Source organism: Hetaerina americana, unplaced genomic scaffold (genome assembly GCF_022747635.1).
Source record: "Hetaerina americana unplaced genomic scaffold, ioHetAmer1.1.p SCAF_2, whole genome shotgun sequence".
NCBI classification, from domain to species: domain Eukaryota; kingdom Metazoa; phylum Arthropoda; class Insecta; order Odonata; family Calopterygidae; genus Hetaerina; species Hetaerina americana.
Genome location: NW_027286763.1, coordinates 44,051,910 through 44,071,267, shown reverse-complemented (window position 1 = coordinate 44,071,267; position 19,358 = coordinate 44,051,910). Strand labels below are relative to the sequence as shown.

At 41.0% G+C, this 19,358-nt stretch overlaps 1 protein-coding gene across 1 annotated transcript in view; it reads right to left on the bottom strand.

The window, feature by feature from the left end:
- Positions 1–1,736: 1,736 nt before the first annotated feature.
- Positions 1,737–19,358, bottom strand: part of LOC139687459 (homeodomain-only protein-like) — a 78,803-nt gene continuing 61,181 nt past the window's right edge. The window contains exons 2-3 of the mRNA XM_071584626.1: positions 10,941–11,225; positions 1,737–4,398 (exon numbers count right to left, since the gene is read on the bottom strand). Coding sequence (XP_071440727.1) covers positions 4,324–4,398; positions 10,941–11,195 — 330 coding nt within the window. The 5' untranslated portion in view covers positions 11,196–11,225 and the 3' untranslated portion in view covers positions 1,737–4,323. The remainder of the gene's footprint in view (positions 4,399–10,940; positions 11,226–19,358) is intronic.

Here is a 19,358-nt window from a genome sequence, read left to right as displayed (position 1 = left end):
AAAGCTATCTTTACCGGAAGAAAGCTCTTAATAATAATGTATTTATCATTATTCGATAAAAGATTTGAATCATATATTTTTATTTCATAGTAATTGAATTCAGACGAAAGTATTTCTTTCGTCAGTGTAAAAAAAAATTATATAGGTAAAAAGGCTGTAATAGACTTGAAAATTTCCTTTGCATGTCAATATTTTAACCTGAAATAGTATCCCGAATTATCAATTAATTTTCCGTCGGGAAAAATAAAGTGCGAACTTCATAATACTGGATGTGGATTGAGTGGAAACGTAGGGTCCCTTTCCCGCGCCGGATGGTGGGTACCTGCGTCCTGCGCTACTTGGTCAGTTCTTGTGTTTTTCCACGGAATCGGTGACGAACGCGCGGCCGGCTCCCTTGGAATGCCAAGTATGGGCGGTGGGCGACGTTGGGCAAGCGGGACGGAACAGAGGAGCGGGGGCGGTGGGAGTGTGAGGGGAAGCAGGGGGTGGGTTGCGAAGAATGGCGATGTAGCGAAGGGTGTGTGCGGAGGGGTGGTGGGCGACGAGGGGAAGGGCCGTATTCCGATACAGCGAAGTTTTCCGGTATTTCTGCGTCATTTAGACAATGCCTCTCGCGGAATCTGCAGTTTTCCTTATCCAAACTATCTCAGTGGCCTGTCTCAGATCATTAAATGATGGAGATGTTATGATATTCTTGAAAAAAAAATGAACGAGAAAGAGAGCTTGAAACCAAAAATTTGAATATTATTTCAATTTAGGTAAATCCTCGTAAACTTGTTTGTTTAAAGTGTAAATAAATAAAATAGACGATACATATATCTTGAGTTAGGCTACTTATAAACCGACATACTATTCAATGGAATGTCGTTACGTGGTTTTAGGATATATGTTGAATTACATAGGTAGTTGAACTTATTTTCTTGGATTGACGTTGTTAGATTGGGTCGCGGATGGATGCGATATGTCGAAGTTTATGACTTGAGTCTAGAGAAGAGTTACTTCACGGAGATTTCTGTGAGACTGATCTTCACTTTGGAAGTGCAAATGTATTTTGTAAATCCAACTGCATCTTTCAATGTTCAACCTTTCCGCGGGAATTTTTTCTGTATCAAGCCTTTAATATGAAAAATAGTTTTAATAACCTTACTAGGCCTCACTACCAGTGGCTCAATTATGCGAGTATTGGGGTGGTTCGGATTTGCTTCCCAGTTCGTTTACAGAGCTTGTTCTCAATTTGTGAAATCAATGGCTTCAGACAATTAATTGGACAAACAATGCATCGTAGTGCCGATATTTATCACTAACGACCACCATTATCTTCTTATGAAGATGCATATCAAGTTTTTCAGGGTAAGTATCCTTGTATGTGGGGCCATTGAATTTCATGGCCAACGATTTTTTCACGTTTTTCCGTTCCTCTCCGGGAAGTTGTGTAAACAGGAGTGTCGAAGAAAGTCTCCCCTTCCCTTTGCTTTGCTCCAAGTCTCACTTTTTTTGCCCCTGCTCCGTCGTTCCTGGCCATATATGGAAGTGGGCGGTGAATGTCACTGCCATTCCCTCTCTATGGAGACGTCTCTCAGACCGTTGGGCGCTGCTCCTTTCTTCCCTCCGCCCTCTCTTTTCGCTCTCGTGAGGGAGCACTCCGTCGCCCGGAACAGGACGGAGTCGGCGGCGAGAAGGAAGGAAATGCGAAACAGGAATGCGAAATAAGTAATGCGGGACGTTTTTATTTTATCATTTATTATTATTCTCATTGCTTTCAGCTACATGATTACCTTTACAGTTTTTGGGAAACCGCTCTCAAGCTCACCACAAAATATAATCATATTTTATCAAAATCTTCATTGTACAAAATAGAATATATATATATTATTTTTAAAATAGAAAATACATGTTACAAATATGTACAGTAATATTACATTGACATCATGCTGACTCAGGCGACAGTAATAATGCAAATTTTTGTACTCTTCTAATTCAAATGGCGTATCTCACCAGCCTATGATTAACAAAATTGAATTTCTACATCTATTGGAGAAAATTAAATAACCCTTAGTTTTCATTACCGCCGCGCTCATTCTTTCGGCACACCGTCTAATAAAGCTTTTTAACTAGACTTTTTATATACCAGTCGGCTGCTCCAGAGAGCAGTTTTTTTCTATAACGTGCGTATATAACTAAGAATACATTCAGACGCCTACAGCTTTGGTATTTTACAGTAAAAATACTAATTGCAGAAGTATGAGTAAATATGTAAAATCATGCCGTTAATTTATGTCACGACATCCGAGATTACGATTTCCAGTGAAGGTGTTTCAGGATTGATCTTTTATTTTACCCTTTTTTTGTTTTAGTACGCAATTGGGCTATTCATTTTCATTCACGTCAGCTACCTTACCTGCAAGCAGTTCTATCGTTCTTATGAAAAGAGAGCTATGAGCGAATCGAGGATATACTATATATACGTCATAGGTAATTTTTGAGTAAAATTTCACTTCATATCCCAGACGTCAAGAGTCACCACCGAATCCGTAACTAAATGAAAATTACAGATTTGGTTTTTGACATTGAAAATTTCCCACCAGCAATGAAAAAATATTTGAAAGTTGCCAGAAACTACTGTAATTCAGTCGTGGATGTGAATTCGAAACAAGTAATGGTTACATTTTTCATATCCTCTTCGCTAATGGCCCATACATTTGGGTGTGTAAAGTATTTTTTTTCTTTTCAAGGGCGAACAAAATAAAACCCCCCTTAACGGACTTCTTATAACTTGGAGCGTTGATGGCATTCGGTATTGCCGACAACGACCGCAAACGGATAAAGGACTGCGTAACATTTTTGCATTCGTCCTTGAAACGGCCTTGCCAAAGACTCGCCTCCCCCGACATGCAAAGGTCCGAAACTTGATTTCGTTATCGGGACTGGTTATGGCGAGAGACTTGCCTAGGCATCGGCCGCCGGTGCCCGTGTGTTCCGAGGGATGTGGAGAAAGGAGACGGGGTAGAAATTTTTCTGAAAAGTGGGGGGGGGTTCAGGGGGGGCATGACTTAGGGGCGGCAGACGTCTCGTTGCCTGTGTCAACTCAAAGAGAGAGAGAGAGAGCGGCGAGTTGGCCTCGCGAGGAACTTCCCGCGCCCGGCAGAGAAAGGGAACGGGACAAGCGCGTCTGCCACCCCATTAAGAACCACTGTTCGATAATATTTAGAGCCCTTCCATCTCTGCCGTCCACGCCGCGTGATTTATGTCGCACTTCCCTCAGGCGAGGGCCAGGGAACTAAACATCCTTCGGCGGAAATCGACCATTAAAGGACCCGACTGAGTGATGACAGACCCTCGAGGGAAGTTACGTCTCACGGCAATAGAATGACCTGCACACAGCAACAAAGCACTGGGCATAGAGTGGTGGTGGATTGACTTCAGTTGCCGCTGCAAGACGGGGTTTGTCACTCGTGGACGGAGAGTACTTCTACCAATCAATGAAAGAGTAAAGGAATGAAGCACATTTAACCGTGACTCGAGGCATGCTACACCCGATACTTTGACATGACGACATTGATAAATCGAGGCACGCCGCAAAATGTGTGAACTGCTGTTTAAAAGTTATCGATACGGGTGAATTTCGACTTCTGAGTCCTATCAAGTTTCCATTTAATCGGTTAATATTTGTTTCCCCTCTCACGTACGTGTTTCCCCTTCCTCCCGAATATTTTTGTTCTTCCCGGGCCTTTTCCTTTATTTTCAGTATCTTTCACGCAGTGTTTTCTTCAGATAAGCATATTATTTTTAGTTATGTCTTTTTCGCCGAATCATGCCAAAAGAAAGGCAATGAGGATTGAAATCGAGAACAAAGCCCCGAGTGACTTAAGCAGAGGTGTCACGGAGCCGTGAACCGTAGTGAGTGGAGCGACAAGACTCTATTATTGCCGAATGCAGATTTTGCGAGGAATAAAGTGCAGACTCTTTCATATCAACATTTGACGTGCATTGATACAAAAGGTCTGCGGATATCTCATCGACATTTGCCTTTCAAAGCACGTCCCCTTCAATGGTGGGCAAGAGGAGGAGAAGGACGGAAAAAGGGTATAATGGGATCACTTTCATACCGCGGCTGACTTTGTGGTGTCTTTTAATTTTTTTAATTGCAACTTGGGATATCTTTTTCGTCGTGTTCTGAATGTATGTCCGCTTCCATCCGGGAGATTCGTTCCACTGCAGTCGACTCATCTTCGCGGGCGTCGCGGGGAGGCAGGGCGGCGTCCCTCTCGTCCACACCGGATTCCCAGTCGCCTCCGCCACCCCGTCTCTCTTCTCGGTGGCCCTCTAGCAGATGCGACCCCCTGCTCCGGCCAGTCCTTGGTCCCTCCTCCATTCGGCAAGGCGACGCGTGAACCACGCCTGGGAAACGGGAAAAGGTCAATCAGGCACAAGTGACTCCTTCGGACTTGATCTCGTAATGGCACCCTGCCCTCTCGAAGGGATGTGTTGACTTCAGGTTTTCAAAGCCGGGCTCTGAAAACTTGAGGACAAGCTTTATCCCTCCGTAAGGTACATCTTCCCCTTGTTCAAAAGTTATTGACCATGTTTTACGTTAATTACAGGGAAAGTTCATACGCCAAATGTCTTTCAGGAGAAATGTATTAATAGCCGTAAGGGGAGCCGACCCACAGCTGAGGTCTTTTTCACCTATTGAGATGAGTGGGTAATTTTCGTAGTATAATATTCAAGGAATAAGAAGGTGGGGACTCCGGTGTGCAGATTAGCCTTTTCTTAACGGAATGACCCAAGAGGTCAACAATTTAACGTCTCATCCGACGGACGTCGAACTCTCCACTACACATGGCACCGAAGTAAGAATCAAAATGAATTGACCTCTCAGAAATGTTGCCATTGCCAGGATTTGAACCAAAACCATCCGAATGGGGCGTTTGAGGAATAAACTCCAGCTTAATCATTTTCTTTTCGTTTAAGTTTTTTTCTTGCATCACTAATTTGGGAGAAGTACACAAATCAAAATGCATACCTAGCCATTAAGGAGAAGAGAATCGGTGAATATGAATTTAATGTCATCTGTGACACTTTCCCCATAAATATATTATTCGTGCATGGGAAGCGGCTACGCTAAACTGCAGAAAAAATTATGTGTATTGTTATAAGGGACAGATTTTTAAGGGGTAACGATCTTCTTCCAAATCTAATTAGTCATTATAATAAATTTCCAATGAATGGGGACAAAAAACTCAGCACTTAATTACTCCACCCTACGAAATGCTAATAAACAGCACGCCGGACGAAAAATTTTTTAAAGATTCATCAAAGAAAGCACGTCATGAATACATTTTAGTTTAATCCCCGGCTAATACGTATGTCTGAACTCATGGTGCCAACAAATATCCCTGATTTTTTTGTTCACATAGCGAGTCGCAGTAGCACAGGAGTAGAGCGTTGGACTACTGTGTGGAGGGTTCGATTCCGAGGCATACCTCTCTGGGCACCTTCAGCTCCACCCAGCTTTGTAATTTTTCGGGTACCAGATCTTCTTGAGAAACCGTAACTGGCATTTCACACGTCATCGGGCTTAGTACTGGATGATTACCTACCAAACCCACCTTCGGGTTGATTATTGTATCAAGAGTATATATGTATATAAATTGTATATAGATTATATTATTTATATATATATATATATATATATATATATATATATATATTTATATTCGTGGGTCACGGTAGTCTAGGGGTAGAACGTTGCACTATTGAGCGGAGGGCCTGGGTTCGATTCCCGGGCAAGCCTCTCTGGGCACCTGCAGCTCCACCCCACCAATGTGTATTTTCGGGTACCAGATCGGGCCCCCCTACCCTGACGTGTGGATTTCATACGTCGTCGGGCTTAGTACTGGGTGAACTCTACCATCACCTACCCAACCGACCTTCTGGTTGATTACTGTGTCTTTGGTTTATATATATAAATATATATATTCAATAATGTTAGATAGCACATAAAAGACAAACACAGTGTAGTATTTCTGTGGAAGAATGAGACATGAAACAATTCTGCCGGAAATGTACACCCTTCCAATTTCACCGCTGTCCTTTTGTTAGTATTTTATAGATGTTATCTATCGCCCCTCTTGTCAATATATAGTATCTTCGCCCTTTGACGGATTTTCGGGTATAAAACTCTATCATTATAAATATAACTATAATCACGCGCATTCATACTTATTTATACGTACGATTATATAGGATTACAACCTTGTGCATTAATTGCGATAAACGCATAATAACCAGATGTATCCTAAGAATGGGTTGTGGTAATGAAGCCTCCATCCCCTACGTTTTACGTCTAGTAGTGATTCCGCTCTCAAGAAATGAAATTTTACTTTCCAATTTCCCCTTTACGATATGCCATTTTGTTAAAAATAGAGCTATGATTTTTAATGCGTCAGTTATATTGGTCGAGAATCATGTAGCGGGCAAACGACATCCATCCGTCGTGATTTCCGCTTTATAAAACCCTACCTGATGCCATTGATGCTATAGCGAGTAGGAGATAACGCGCATATTGTCATTCAAATTAGATGTGATAAAAGTTTTCAATTCTTTATTTGTGGTGACGTGTATTGGCGGCTATTCAAGATATTGTATTCAAATAATGCGCTATTTTAAAATTCGAGTACGCTTATTTGATTGGTTCTTTGTTACCCTCGAATAGGCCTGTTTGATTTATCATAAAATAAAACTTACTACAATCAGTGGCTATCAATAAAATATCGGAGTAAAAATAAATCTTGGAAAGCATTGAGTTTATATCGATCATTTCTTGCTTCAAATTATAAGGTATATTTTCTCCGCGTTGCTCTTTCAAGTGTTCGCCATATGTGGACATTTGTAACACGGAAGTCCCAAGTGTAAATACACATTTGTTGAATACGAAATTAATGTTTTTCTCAAATAATCTTCAAAAAAAATCACAATTAACCTCACTGGCTAAGCGATTATAGTGCATGTAATTGACTCGGGTATGTATATCACTTGCGCAAAGGGAAGCGATTTGCCAAGGGTACTGGAGAAATAAGACCTCGTCACTTTGCTGAGCATGCCATGCGTAAATAATTGAGCCATAAAAGAGTGTTTTGAAATCGACGAACAATGCAGTGAGACGGCAGTAACTGAAGCTGAGATTACTGCTCGAGTATGCATTTTCAAAGGTGAAGCTCGTTCGCGACTGAGCCGTAATCTATGGGTATGAGCTGCAGTCGTTATTTTCAATGAGAACGGAAATGATTGATTTTCTTATTTTCGCAGTCTAATTAATAGTTCCGTAAAGCTAGTGGCAATTCGCGATTTTTAATAGGTTAAGTTGTGTATTTCTTAAATTATTCCATATACAAACGTTAGGACGAGAAAAGACTTCACAGTGGCACGAAATAATTATCTGCTCTATGTATCCATAGTAATCGATGCTCCATAAACATATTAATCATCCCAAAGGTCGGTTTGCTAGGTGATTGTAGAGTTCACCCAGTACTAGGCCCAAAGGCGTGCGAAATTCGCATTCAGGATGGGGTGGCCAGTGCCTTTCCCTTTGTGTCGGTTATTGTTTCCGAGGAAGATGTGGTTCCCGAAAAATGTCACAGCTTGGGTGGAGCTAAGAGTGCCCAGAGATGCTTGCCCGGGAATCGAACCCGCGCCCTCTGATAAGTATAGTTCTACGCTCTATTCCTGGACTGCCGCGACCCTCTTGTAATGAGTAAAAAGCCTAAATTAATGTGGAATAGTATTTGTAACAGACGACTATTTAACTTCAATTTGTCGTATCATGGTTAAAGTTGTGCACACATTCGATGCCAATACCTATTTAAAGAGCGAGTGCATGATATTAAACATGTATGTATATATTTGTGTGAGTATATATGTATATGTATATATATATATATATATATATATATATATACACACACACACACACGCACACGCACACGCACACGCACACACACACGCACGCACGCACGCACACACACACACACACACACACACGCACACGCGCACGCGCACGCGCACGCGCGCGCACACACACGCGCGCACACACACGCGCGCACACACGCGCGCACACACACGCGCGCACACACACGCGCGCACACACACGCGCGCACACACGCGCGCACACACGCGCACACACGCGCGCACACACGCGCGCACACACGCGCGCACATACGCGCGCACACACGCGCACACACGCGCGCACACGCGCGCACACGCGCGCACACGCGCACACACGCGCACACACGCGCACACACGCGCACACACGCGCACACACGCGCACACACGCGCACACGCACGCACGCGCGCGCGCGCGCTCGTGTTAGGTTGTATTTTTTCAGTAATCTCAGAATCAATGTCTTACAAGACTCAAGAATCATAGTATTTATTTTCCATGACAAAACAAAATCACAGGATCAAGAAACTAAGTATGTATTTATCATAGTACCACATCATATAAACCACGTAACACATATATATATATATATATATATATATATATATATATATATATATATATATATATATATATATATATATATATATATATATATATATATATATATATATATACACTCACACACACACACACGCGCGCTCGTGGTAGGTTGTATTTTTTCAGTAATCTCAGAATCAATGTCTTACAAGACTCAAGAATCATAGTATTTATTTTCCATGACAAAACAAAATCACAGGATCAAGAGACTAAGTATGTATTTATCATAGTACCACATCATATAAACCACGTAACAGGTTTATCTCCTACTTGCAAGAAAAACTGGAATACTCTCATCAAAATTTATGAGTCAGTGTTTGCATAAACAATGTTTCCCTCGAAATGTCTGTATAAAGATTAATTATGGACATATAGTTTTATGTCACTTGAAAAACCTAATAAATTTATTCATATAAGAATAATTATTCATTTTTTAAATGTTTAATAATAAATAAGGTGTGACATTACATAGAATTCTTAAAAACAGTACTCGGAAACTCCCTCTACACCACGGGCGGAAAGACTGATTTGTAGGTGGTTGGCAACCATAAACGTATGATTATTGTGTTTTCATCGATCCCGCGGATATTTATTCCAATTGCTGCGACTCAAATTATAACTCTGTGCAATTTTACTGATAATTATGAGATTCCTGTATTATGCCAGTTTGTATCAATAATTGATTATGCGCTAAAACAAAACATTGGGTCATTCACGTGACCATGCGAATTTACGAGGGTCATCCGGAAAGTAGTACCCGTTCGTGCCGCATGAAGTGCTGACGACGCGAGTAGCCGCTGGACGAGGTCAGATAGCTTCAGTGGCTTGTCTGCCTTCTCTGAGCCAAGTTGCGTGACGCTAGCATTGCCTGTGTTGTTTCTGTGATTGTTTACAATGTTTAAAAAAATTGAGAACGCCGCCAGTTGTGAAGTGAGGGCAGTGGTTAAATTCCTCAATGCAAGAAACGTTCGCCCATGTGATATTCATCGCCAATTAAAGGAGGTGTATGGAGACAATGTAATGGACGAGTCGTCTGTTCGGCGGTGGTGTCGCAACTTCAACATGGGGAGGGGGAACACACACGACGATGAGCGTTCGGGGAGGCCGTCTGTCATTACAGACCAACTGGTGAGCTCAGTTGACGAATTCGTGAGGAACGATCGGCGCGTCACAATTGATGACATCTGTGAGCATTTTCCCAATGTTTCTCGAACAATTGTTCATGAAATTGTTAAACACCATCTGCATTATGCAAAAATTTGTGCAAGATGGGTCCCTCGCGTATCTCAATGAGCTGGCGGCGAAGGACTATGCAGCAGGAATACAGAAACTTGTCACACGTTATGACAAATGCCTTAATTTGCTTGGAGATTATGTTGAGAAGTAGTTTAAAGTATCCTCTTTCAAATAAAATTTTTTATGTTTGTTAATATTTACTTTTGTGTCTTTATTTCACGAACGGGTACTACTTTCCGGATGACCCTCGTATTTCCATGTGATATTGGATTTTTATGGGCTAAATTTGAAGAAGACGGTAATATTTGTGGAAATCATGGGTCATTTGATGGTCGTAATCAAAATGAATTGCTAGAACTACGAAATCATAATGATATATGGAAAATCATAATGGAAAGCATAAAGCATAATTTCCAATATTAAAATGGAAAGTTGATCCTAGATTATCATAAATAGTTCTGCTTTTTTCTCTGAATTCGTGTTTTGGTAAGCTACAAGTACATTCACGAAGAACTACCCTAAAATTATTTCTTTTCAGCTCAGTTTTTTTTCTTTTAAAGTAATCATTATCTTGATTGGCAGTAGCGCTACAGCCTACGGGAGCTTGCTGAAATATTTTTTACTTCAGTGTAATTCCGTTTATTTCCACATGCCAAATTTGTAAACTATTGCAATTGTCATTGAGTAATAATGAGGATTTTTTCTCAAATTTAAGAGTGCAATATTCAAGGTCCATAAAGACCAAAAGAACCCCGAGATACTCACGCAATCAGGTAAACAGTAATCAACCCAAAGGTTGGTTTGACAAGAAAGAGTTGAGTTCACCTAATACTAAGCCCATGGGCAAGTGAAATTCACGCATCAGGTTTCCCTGTGCCGCTTGTGGTTTCCCTAGAAGATCAGGTACTTGAATAATAACACAGCTTGGGTAAAACTGAGGGTGCCCAAAGGTGTCACAGGGAATTGAACCCGGGGCCTCCAGTAAGTAGCCCGACACTCTACATACATGTAATAGCACGCCCTTACTTGCGCAGGTATTGGAGTGGAAAAATGAAATTAACAAAAAGACTGGAACTGTAGCGTATGAAATCTGAGAAGATCGCATATGTGTGCATTGGGCACGTATCTTCAGGCCTCGATAATGGTTCGTCCGTGACCTTCTTACCTGGACTTCCCTCTCGTGCAGGCCCGTCTCCGCAGCCAAGAGCATGACGTCCGTGCTGTGCGGGTTCTTGAGTCTCGCGAACTGGTATTCCAGGGCCTCCCTCTGCGCGTCCGTCACGAGGGGTGCCGGGGGCAGGAAGGCCGCAGGGGCCGGCGAGAACGTGCTGCCGTTGGAAGACGCCGCCGAGTTGGAACCGGGCGAGAGCTGCGGGGAGACGGACTTCACGTGCGCGGACGGTGAGTAGTAATAACTCATCCTTCCTTCTTCTTCTCTATCCGTCTGTGACTGTTTGGGAGTAGGAAGAGGGAGAGAGGAAGAGTGTGAGTGTAAGTAAATAGGACAGCGGCAAGAAACGTCGGCGACAATGGAGCGATTGCCTTTTGTTCGGCCCGAGAGAACGACCCTGTCACCATTTTGAGCGCAGCGCAATGTTTCTCGCTTCGCGTTTTTTCTTTGTTTTCCATTGAATGTTTGCATGCGGAATGAGGTGCAGTTTTTTTCACAACAAACTTAATGACCTATTCATTTCATTTTTTTCTATCATTCAACGAAAACAAAAACAAATCACAATTCGTTTCTTATGAAATATTTCCAAGTTATCCTACTCGTTTATGGAGCAATATTATGATTATAAGTAATGCAACAGTTCGTATTAATAATGTTTACAACGGCGCACCACGATTTAGATTTGAAAATGTATTTTGAAGCAACATGAGAAATTCACGCTAGCTTTCCGTCCAATATTCGTCATATATCGAGACTGGGAACATGTTGAATATTGGCCTACGCTGTATTACATTTATGTATGAGTAATCTGAAAATGATATTTACTGGTAGAAAATAATGCCTGGGTAAAAGTCTCATTTTTCATGGCATAGTATGGATTAATTCTGACATATTTGTAAAAGGAAGCAGGCACACACCCAAGGCTCCTTCCCCTCGTTTGTCAATTTCACACATTACGATTTATGGACATTTCGTTACAAAGTATATCTTAAAAAACCGTTGCATTATTTATTTATAAATTAAATTTATTCTTATTGGAAGTTCTGTATTTTAGATAGTTTGCAAGAGCCATCAGCATTGTTTTCTGGCTCATCATTTGAAGTAACAGAGGACCCTCATCTTGCCATAAATATCTTTTTAAGCATCGTCAGTTTGAAAATTTTAATAAAATGCCATCTCCATGTTTAAGGAAGAATTGTGAGAATATTGTCATTTGTTGTGATGTAGAGCAGTGTGCACAGGATGGCATTGTTTCCAAGACTGAAGGTCATTCGGGACGCAGGGGTAATTGCTGGCAACGTAAAACGTTCTGAAAGATTTTCGATCTGGCGGAGCATTTCTCCTTGGAGTCGCGAGTGGGTGGAAAGGAACCCAAATAGACGTGATGAGTCAATGGAGCACGTGGAGAACCTTTGGTTCTTTTTCTCGCAAGTGATGGTATTCCCGCTTCCATCCCTGTTGGAAATAATTGAGACGAGGTTGCTTACCAACAGACGCCACATGTTCCGAATATAAAAAAATACTCGGACATCTAAAAATATACTCTGCGTACAGCAGTGGACTAGTTGAGGAAAATATTTTTCGCAATGTAGGTTGAATAAAGTGTGCCTCGGTCCTGCGAATTGAATGCTTTAAACCGCGCATTTCTTCGAGGAAAGTCCCTTTTCTTTTGTTTGCGGAGTTTAGCAGGGATTAAACCTTTTATTCGTCCTGAAATATCGAAACCATGACTGTATTTTCAGAGCTATGACCCCAATTTCAATCTCAGTTATTCTTGAAGAAAAAAAGAGCAGGATTGAATTTATGAAATAACTTGAGATGCTCAGGTAACTGAAATTCCAAAAGAAAATTTCTTTTAAGGAATACCGAGTTCCTTGGAATCCAGGCAGATCTGGCTGGCTTGGTTTCAACAACATACATTAAAGCCAAATCTCACATTTCCTCACTATGCTCAAATATTTACTGCGGGTCTGTTTTTATCTCAAACATCTACGTAGTTGTTAAGCTCTCTTTTTAGCTGGAATGCGGAGCAATTTTGATAATATCAAACTGGGAATGAAATGATGAAAACCTTCCATGAAGCATTATTCCGCTAGTCTCATGCAAATGGACGACAGTCGCGATATCTGACGAAGTACTTCACTTGGAGCGAAATACATTAAAAATGTTATATGCGTTCCTTATCCCAAAGGATTTGAATTTTGTTTTTACGATTTTTGATCATTTTATGACTCTCAACTTCATCATGAATCTTTCACCGCGAATCCTGGTCAAACTTCGTTTTTCTGCTCGCTTAATAATTTCCGGATCGGAAGTTAAAAATGTTAATTTTTCGAGTAACTTTGAATGTGGCTCGTTGATTTATTTTTCTTCTAACTTTTGAACATATCGCTTTTATTTTATTATGAAAATTCAAAACACGTTAAAATTTAATTCGTCAGAAGTAGGGAACCTTAATGAGATTAGTTTAGGTTGATAGCATTGCGAGGGATTAGGGGAAAGATCAAGAAGACCAACTTCAACAAGGTATTTTCTTTATCTGGAGAAATGGAACTATTCCTCCGCTTAAGAATAATTCATTTTTTATTTGATAAATGAGCAAGTTTCCTGACACGAAATTTCGCGGAAGTAAGCTTTTTTTCAGATTGAGGATCAACCCAAAAGTTAATTCTGATTCAACTCGGCTGTAATTAACTTTATCGGTAGTTTTTGCAAAAAAATATGCTATTTATATGTAGAACATTGCACTCGCCCGTGCATGACTGAAAAAATTCATCGCTTGTAGATACATTAGCTTTAGAACTGGACGAATAGAGCTATTTGCATGGGATATCGCTAAATGTTTTCAAGATCTGGTTCCGCCCACATTATTTCCGCGCGCTTCGCAACGATCCAGATAGAGGTTCAGTGATGCATAATGCAGAGCTTTGATGAAGTAAGAGTATAGATGAAGCAATATATTTTGTAATGACGCATACTAGCGAAGCTATTACGTGTGGATAGTTCCTACAGTGGGATGTCAAGTTATAAAATTAGTGCAATTACTGCAGCAACGCAAAATATGTAATTTGGTTTATTTAATACGAATTTATTCCTGATTTTCACGGTTCATAACGATCGCTTAGAAAATAAACGTTTTGTTGTTATTACTCAATCGCACTTGCTTACTCATTTTATTCTCTGTGCAACAGTCCATTTGCGCAAAAAAGGCCTTCCCTTTCATATGTAAACAAGCTATACCCTCCCTTACTCAATCTATGAAGATGATTTGAAAGGCACCCTACTTTTCTGTAATAAAGATACAAGTCGTACGAGTTAATTACTGATGCTGAGGCAATAAATTTCCCTTCGCATTACATTATTAGGCGAGACCACAGAAGTTAAAGGAAATAGTCATTCGAACCATACAATTCTAGGATTACTTTTTCTCGTGTGGAATTCGTGAGAGTAAAAAACATGGCGTACGAACAAATCTTATGCAAAACTACTGCTTGTCTTCTACGTTGCGTGGTCGAATCACTTAAGTTTCGCTGAGTGGTTGGTGTCCCAACACTCCGTGATGCGCCCTTGTCGCTTAAATTTAAATGCATATGATACACTAGCGAGAGGGAGAGAGTTACAGACTGTCACTGCATTTTTTTATTTCTCACCTTTTATTTTTCCCTTGCTCTACCCGTCCTAATCGTCTTCCATTCCTCACTCGTGAATGCCAATTTTCTTTTCTCCCCCTTAATTATCTTCCCTCATGCACATTTTTTTCCCTTGTCCGATTATCTTTTCGTCTTACCCTACCAATGTGCGAGTCGGATTTAAAGAGGCTTTGCCTTTCTATTCTCTTAGTTTGGTATTCAGAAGAATTTAATAGCATCAGGTGTAACTTTGTGGAAATTATGAATTTTCATGTCACGACTAAATTATGAAACATTGTATGATTCCACGCGATAGATTGTAAGGACCAATTTATTTGAGCGTTACGTCAATTGCAAGGTGAAAGTGATGCAATTTTGAAATTGATCGAAGCAAATAATACATCGAGTGGAATTGTACTCAGTTTTATTTCTCTTAATCGTTACTACCTAAGTAAACGAATAGTAAAACAAGACCTCTTCAAACGTACACTGATTAATTTATCTCATTTCTCTTCGTCACGAACATGAAGTTATTCCACGTATCCAGAGTTCATATTTACTATTGTGGGCGTGTCAATTGCGCCTTTCCCTTTTGTCATTTTATTTTCATGTTTACCCTAGTACTCATAGGTAGGCACGATTTTTATTGGTTTAAAATATTACCGGCCTGTTATTTGGCTTCGATCTAGGAAATCTAAATTTGTGCATTCACACTGTTATGTATTCCATTATTTCATTTACTGAAAAATGGTTTCAAGCAGAAAATATTAATAGCGATAAAAACTAAGGAAGCATTGATTTTGTCAGGAAACATAATTGATAATGTTATTTATTTATGTACCCTGCAAGCCACCGCTAGGGTGTGTGGCAGGAGGTGAATACGCACCAGACAAATTTTGACACGAATATGACCCTACCAAGGCCGGAAAATATTATTCTCATCCCTTATCGTTCGTGGAAAAAATAACATCTTAATCTATCTGTTCTACACTTGATCTCTCTAATTTTAGTGACGCGATCTCTCTTACCGTTATACGATGGGAGTAATACTACCTTGATCAAAAATTTCCCGGAATTTATTCAGAAAATTAAAAATACAAGTTTATTCATCTAAATCTATATTGTCCCCTTCAAAGTAATCCCCATCGACTGCAACACACTTATGCCAGCGCTTGATCCAATCCTCGAAACATTTTTTATATTCGGTTTTCGGTATGTCCATCAGTGCTTCCTGCGATTTTTCCATTACTTCCTCTCGGCTGCTAAAACGCGTTCCCCGTAATGGTTTTTTAACTCGATTGAACAGAAAGAAGTCACAGGGAGCCAAATCAGGTGAATTCGGTGGCTTTTGGATGGTATTTGTTGCATTTTTCGTCAAAAAATTACGAATAATGATAGCACTGTGCGACGGTGCGTTATCATTGGTGCAAAATCCACGAGTTTTCTGCCCACATTTCTGGTCTCTTTCGGCGAATTGCTTCACGCAAACGTCTCATAACGCCCAAATAATACTCTTTGTTTACTGTCTGGCCTTCTGGCAAAAATTCATGATGCACTACACCGTTGTAATCCATGAAAACCGTCAGCATTGCCTTCATTTTTGACTGAAAACGACGTGGTTTTTTTGGTCTCGGCTCATTTGGTGAACGCCATTCACTTGCCTGATGTCTGGATTGCGTGTCGTACTCATAAACCCACGTCTCGTCTCCAGTAATGATCCTTTTGATGAATGTGGGATCGGATTCAGCCTCGCAAATCATGTCTTTTGCGACGTCAACACGGTCTCTTTTTTGCATGAAATTGAGGTCTTTTGGCATGCTACACGACGGAAACCCAAATCATTAACCACAATGTCTTGGGCGGATCCATAGGCAATGTTCAAGTCCTCCGCTATTTCTCTGATGGTTAATTTGCGGTTATTGACCAACATTTCTTTTACTTTATCAATTTTTTCACCGACTTTCGATGTCGATGGTCTGCCACTGCGTTCATCATCTTCGATTGACTCACGACCACTTCTGAACCGCTCGTGCCACTGGTAAACGACCGTTTTTTTTAGAGAATCGTTGCCGAAACACTTTTCCAACATTTCCAACGTCCGTGCGCCACTAAATCCGTTTTTTACGCAAAATTTAATACAAGTTCGTTGTTGCAAATTTAAATCCATTTCTGAAATTGTAAAAAATCGCCAACACACACAGAGATAGATGTACTCTTGGCTACGTAACTTTTGCAAATGTCAAGTTATGACACTAAGATTTAAAGGGAATATCAACAACAGATGTACCAATTTAACAAAAAAAACAGAACTCAAATCGGAACGATGGGAGCGCCACACGGTGGTTATTCTGGGAACTTTTTGATCAAGGTAGTATGTTTTCAGCATCACTTCTCAAGAGACGGCCTTCAAATATATGCAAGAGCTTCAATCTGTAATTTAAACATCGCTCCATGTTGCAATACGCTTTGTCAATTTATCCTAATTTACTTTGTCAATAAGTGGTCATATCTCAAATTTATTATCGTATTAATACTTCCCATTTTATTATTCAGAACGGGATATTGAACTTAAAATTTGATTTCATTTAACGCTTTGATTATTCTTACTTTTCTTTTCCCTCCCAGAACCTCCTCGTATCTCAATATCTCTTTGTAGTTGGAGCATCCGACTAACTGGCAGCTGATTTTTTCGTCTGTCAACGCGAGCGCCGCGGGTTCGATATGTCTTCATAATGAGGCCCGCTGTCCACGCCACTCTAATCTTTTCAAAAACCCTCGCTCTGCGGACGTGTTCATAATAAACAAAAGAGTGCCAAACACTCAGCCCTTTTCCTTTTCACTTCCATCCATCTCACTCCTACCACGCCACTGTTTCTTTCTCATTTTAATGACAACCCTCGGCCTTCAAGTGTAAAGATAGATCCCTAGACGCCATACTACTCCGTGGTCGCAAAACTGTGGTTCTCTCCTTATTCGTATTGCTCGTTTACCAGCTATATATAATCACCCACCTCTTCCACATTGTTAGTTCAAGTTACGTTAATCAATGTTCAATCAAAATTTGCATCACGAGTGTAATGGTGCATTTGTTTTGTCCATGCTTGTTTGCCCACCATTTAACGCATGTGTCTACCGCCACCGAGCTTCTAATTTACTTCGTTTGATTATTGCATTGACTCTTGCCTGAAGGATTATTTCTTTAAAAAAATCCATGAAAAATGCTTCTATCATTTTGGGTTAATTCATTCTCTAATACTATGGCCATTATGATTGCGAAAAAATATTTTCAATCAACGAATGACCTAGGAGCATATGTTTGAAGCAGGTACAGAAAACAGTCCGTGGGCGGAGTGACCAAATGGTCTGGATTCATCTGCCCCTCCAATTAGTAAGGGACGAGAGTGACCAAATGGCCTGAAAACTTCCCTCGCGTCTCGACCCCTCCCATCCCCCAATAAATGTGTATTATGCTTACCTCTAACGTATTCCACCACTTCTTCCCTCCTCCACCGACTATCTTCACTCCCTCTCACTTCCCGTTTTCCGTCCTCCACGTTTTTGCCTTTATATTTCCCCTTCATGACCTCGAAATCCGGAGTAAATTTATGCACGCGGCAAACGTCGCAAATGAGAGACAGAAAAAAAAATATTATTCACGATCGCGGGTTTGGCATCCTGTTTTGGCGGCACAAGGTTTTGTCTCCACCATCCTCAACTTTGCCACCCCCCCCCTCCGTCTTCCTAGCTTTCTTTCCATTTGTCATCCATCCGTCTATTCGTCTGGACGTTAATAGCTTTAAGACACTAATCGCTCGTTCCATTTTGCGAGCCACAGTACCTTGCTAGATTCGCGTTTTCCGAGTTAAGTTTTTACTCGAGAGCCGTGAGGGGAAGAGACGGGAATCTTTAGGTTTTCTAGGCCGGTTTCGTATCCCATGACCGGTTTCGTTGAACCGGCGATGCTATTGTGATCGAAGGAGCTTTGGCGAGACGACTGCCCCTCTCTTGGCTCTCGCCTCCCCAGTGCTCCCTCAACCTCCTCTTTCCATTCAGTTTCCAGTTCGTTCAAACCCTTTCAAGGGGTGATGCCGGGTCGGACTACGTCGAGTTTAAGTAAATATCCCCGGTGGCACCGACCATTCACCCCGCAGTTATTATAGAAGAATGAGCACTCGTCCCGCTACTCGGGGATCTCTATCAAAAGATGTAGTGCATGGTTGGTAGGATGCCTTTGATGAGGTGCTCGCCGGTGATTGTAACCGAAGGGAAACTCTTTATCCCCTCGAAGTTGAATGCGGAGGGATTTTTTATTTCATCTAAAGATAGTATATTACAGTAAGTCAGTTGCGGGGCCATTGCCCCTGGCAGTTCACCCCATGCTATGTAGCCGCCAAGGTGCGTCTTCCAGTCGGCGTTATTGCTGATTGTCCGGGGTGTACAACCTCCGAATCACTTTTTATGCGTTTAGGGCTGACTGGTACGAACGCAAATGCATTATGTGGACCGAAAGGCACGTTTCCTACGAAGATTCCGACTTGTCTTTTGCACCCGTTTTTTTTTTATCTTCCGATTATTATGCATAATATTCAGATGGGTTGCAATAGCCATTCAAATTGTCGAGTGACCCACGGATGGCAATGAGAAAATTGCAAATAAAACTACACATAAAAACGAGCGGTGAATGTGAATATGGAGCATTGAGAAGAAACCATGGGGCGGAGGGAAGAGTTTATAGCGAGCCAACAATCTTCATATTGTAGGGTAAGGAAGCACAGCTATTCCA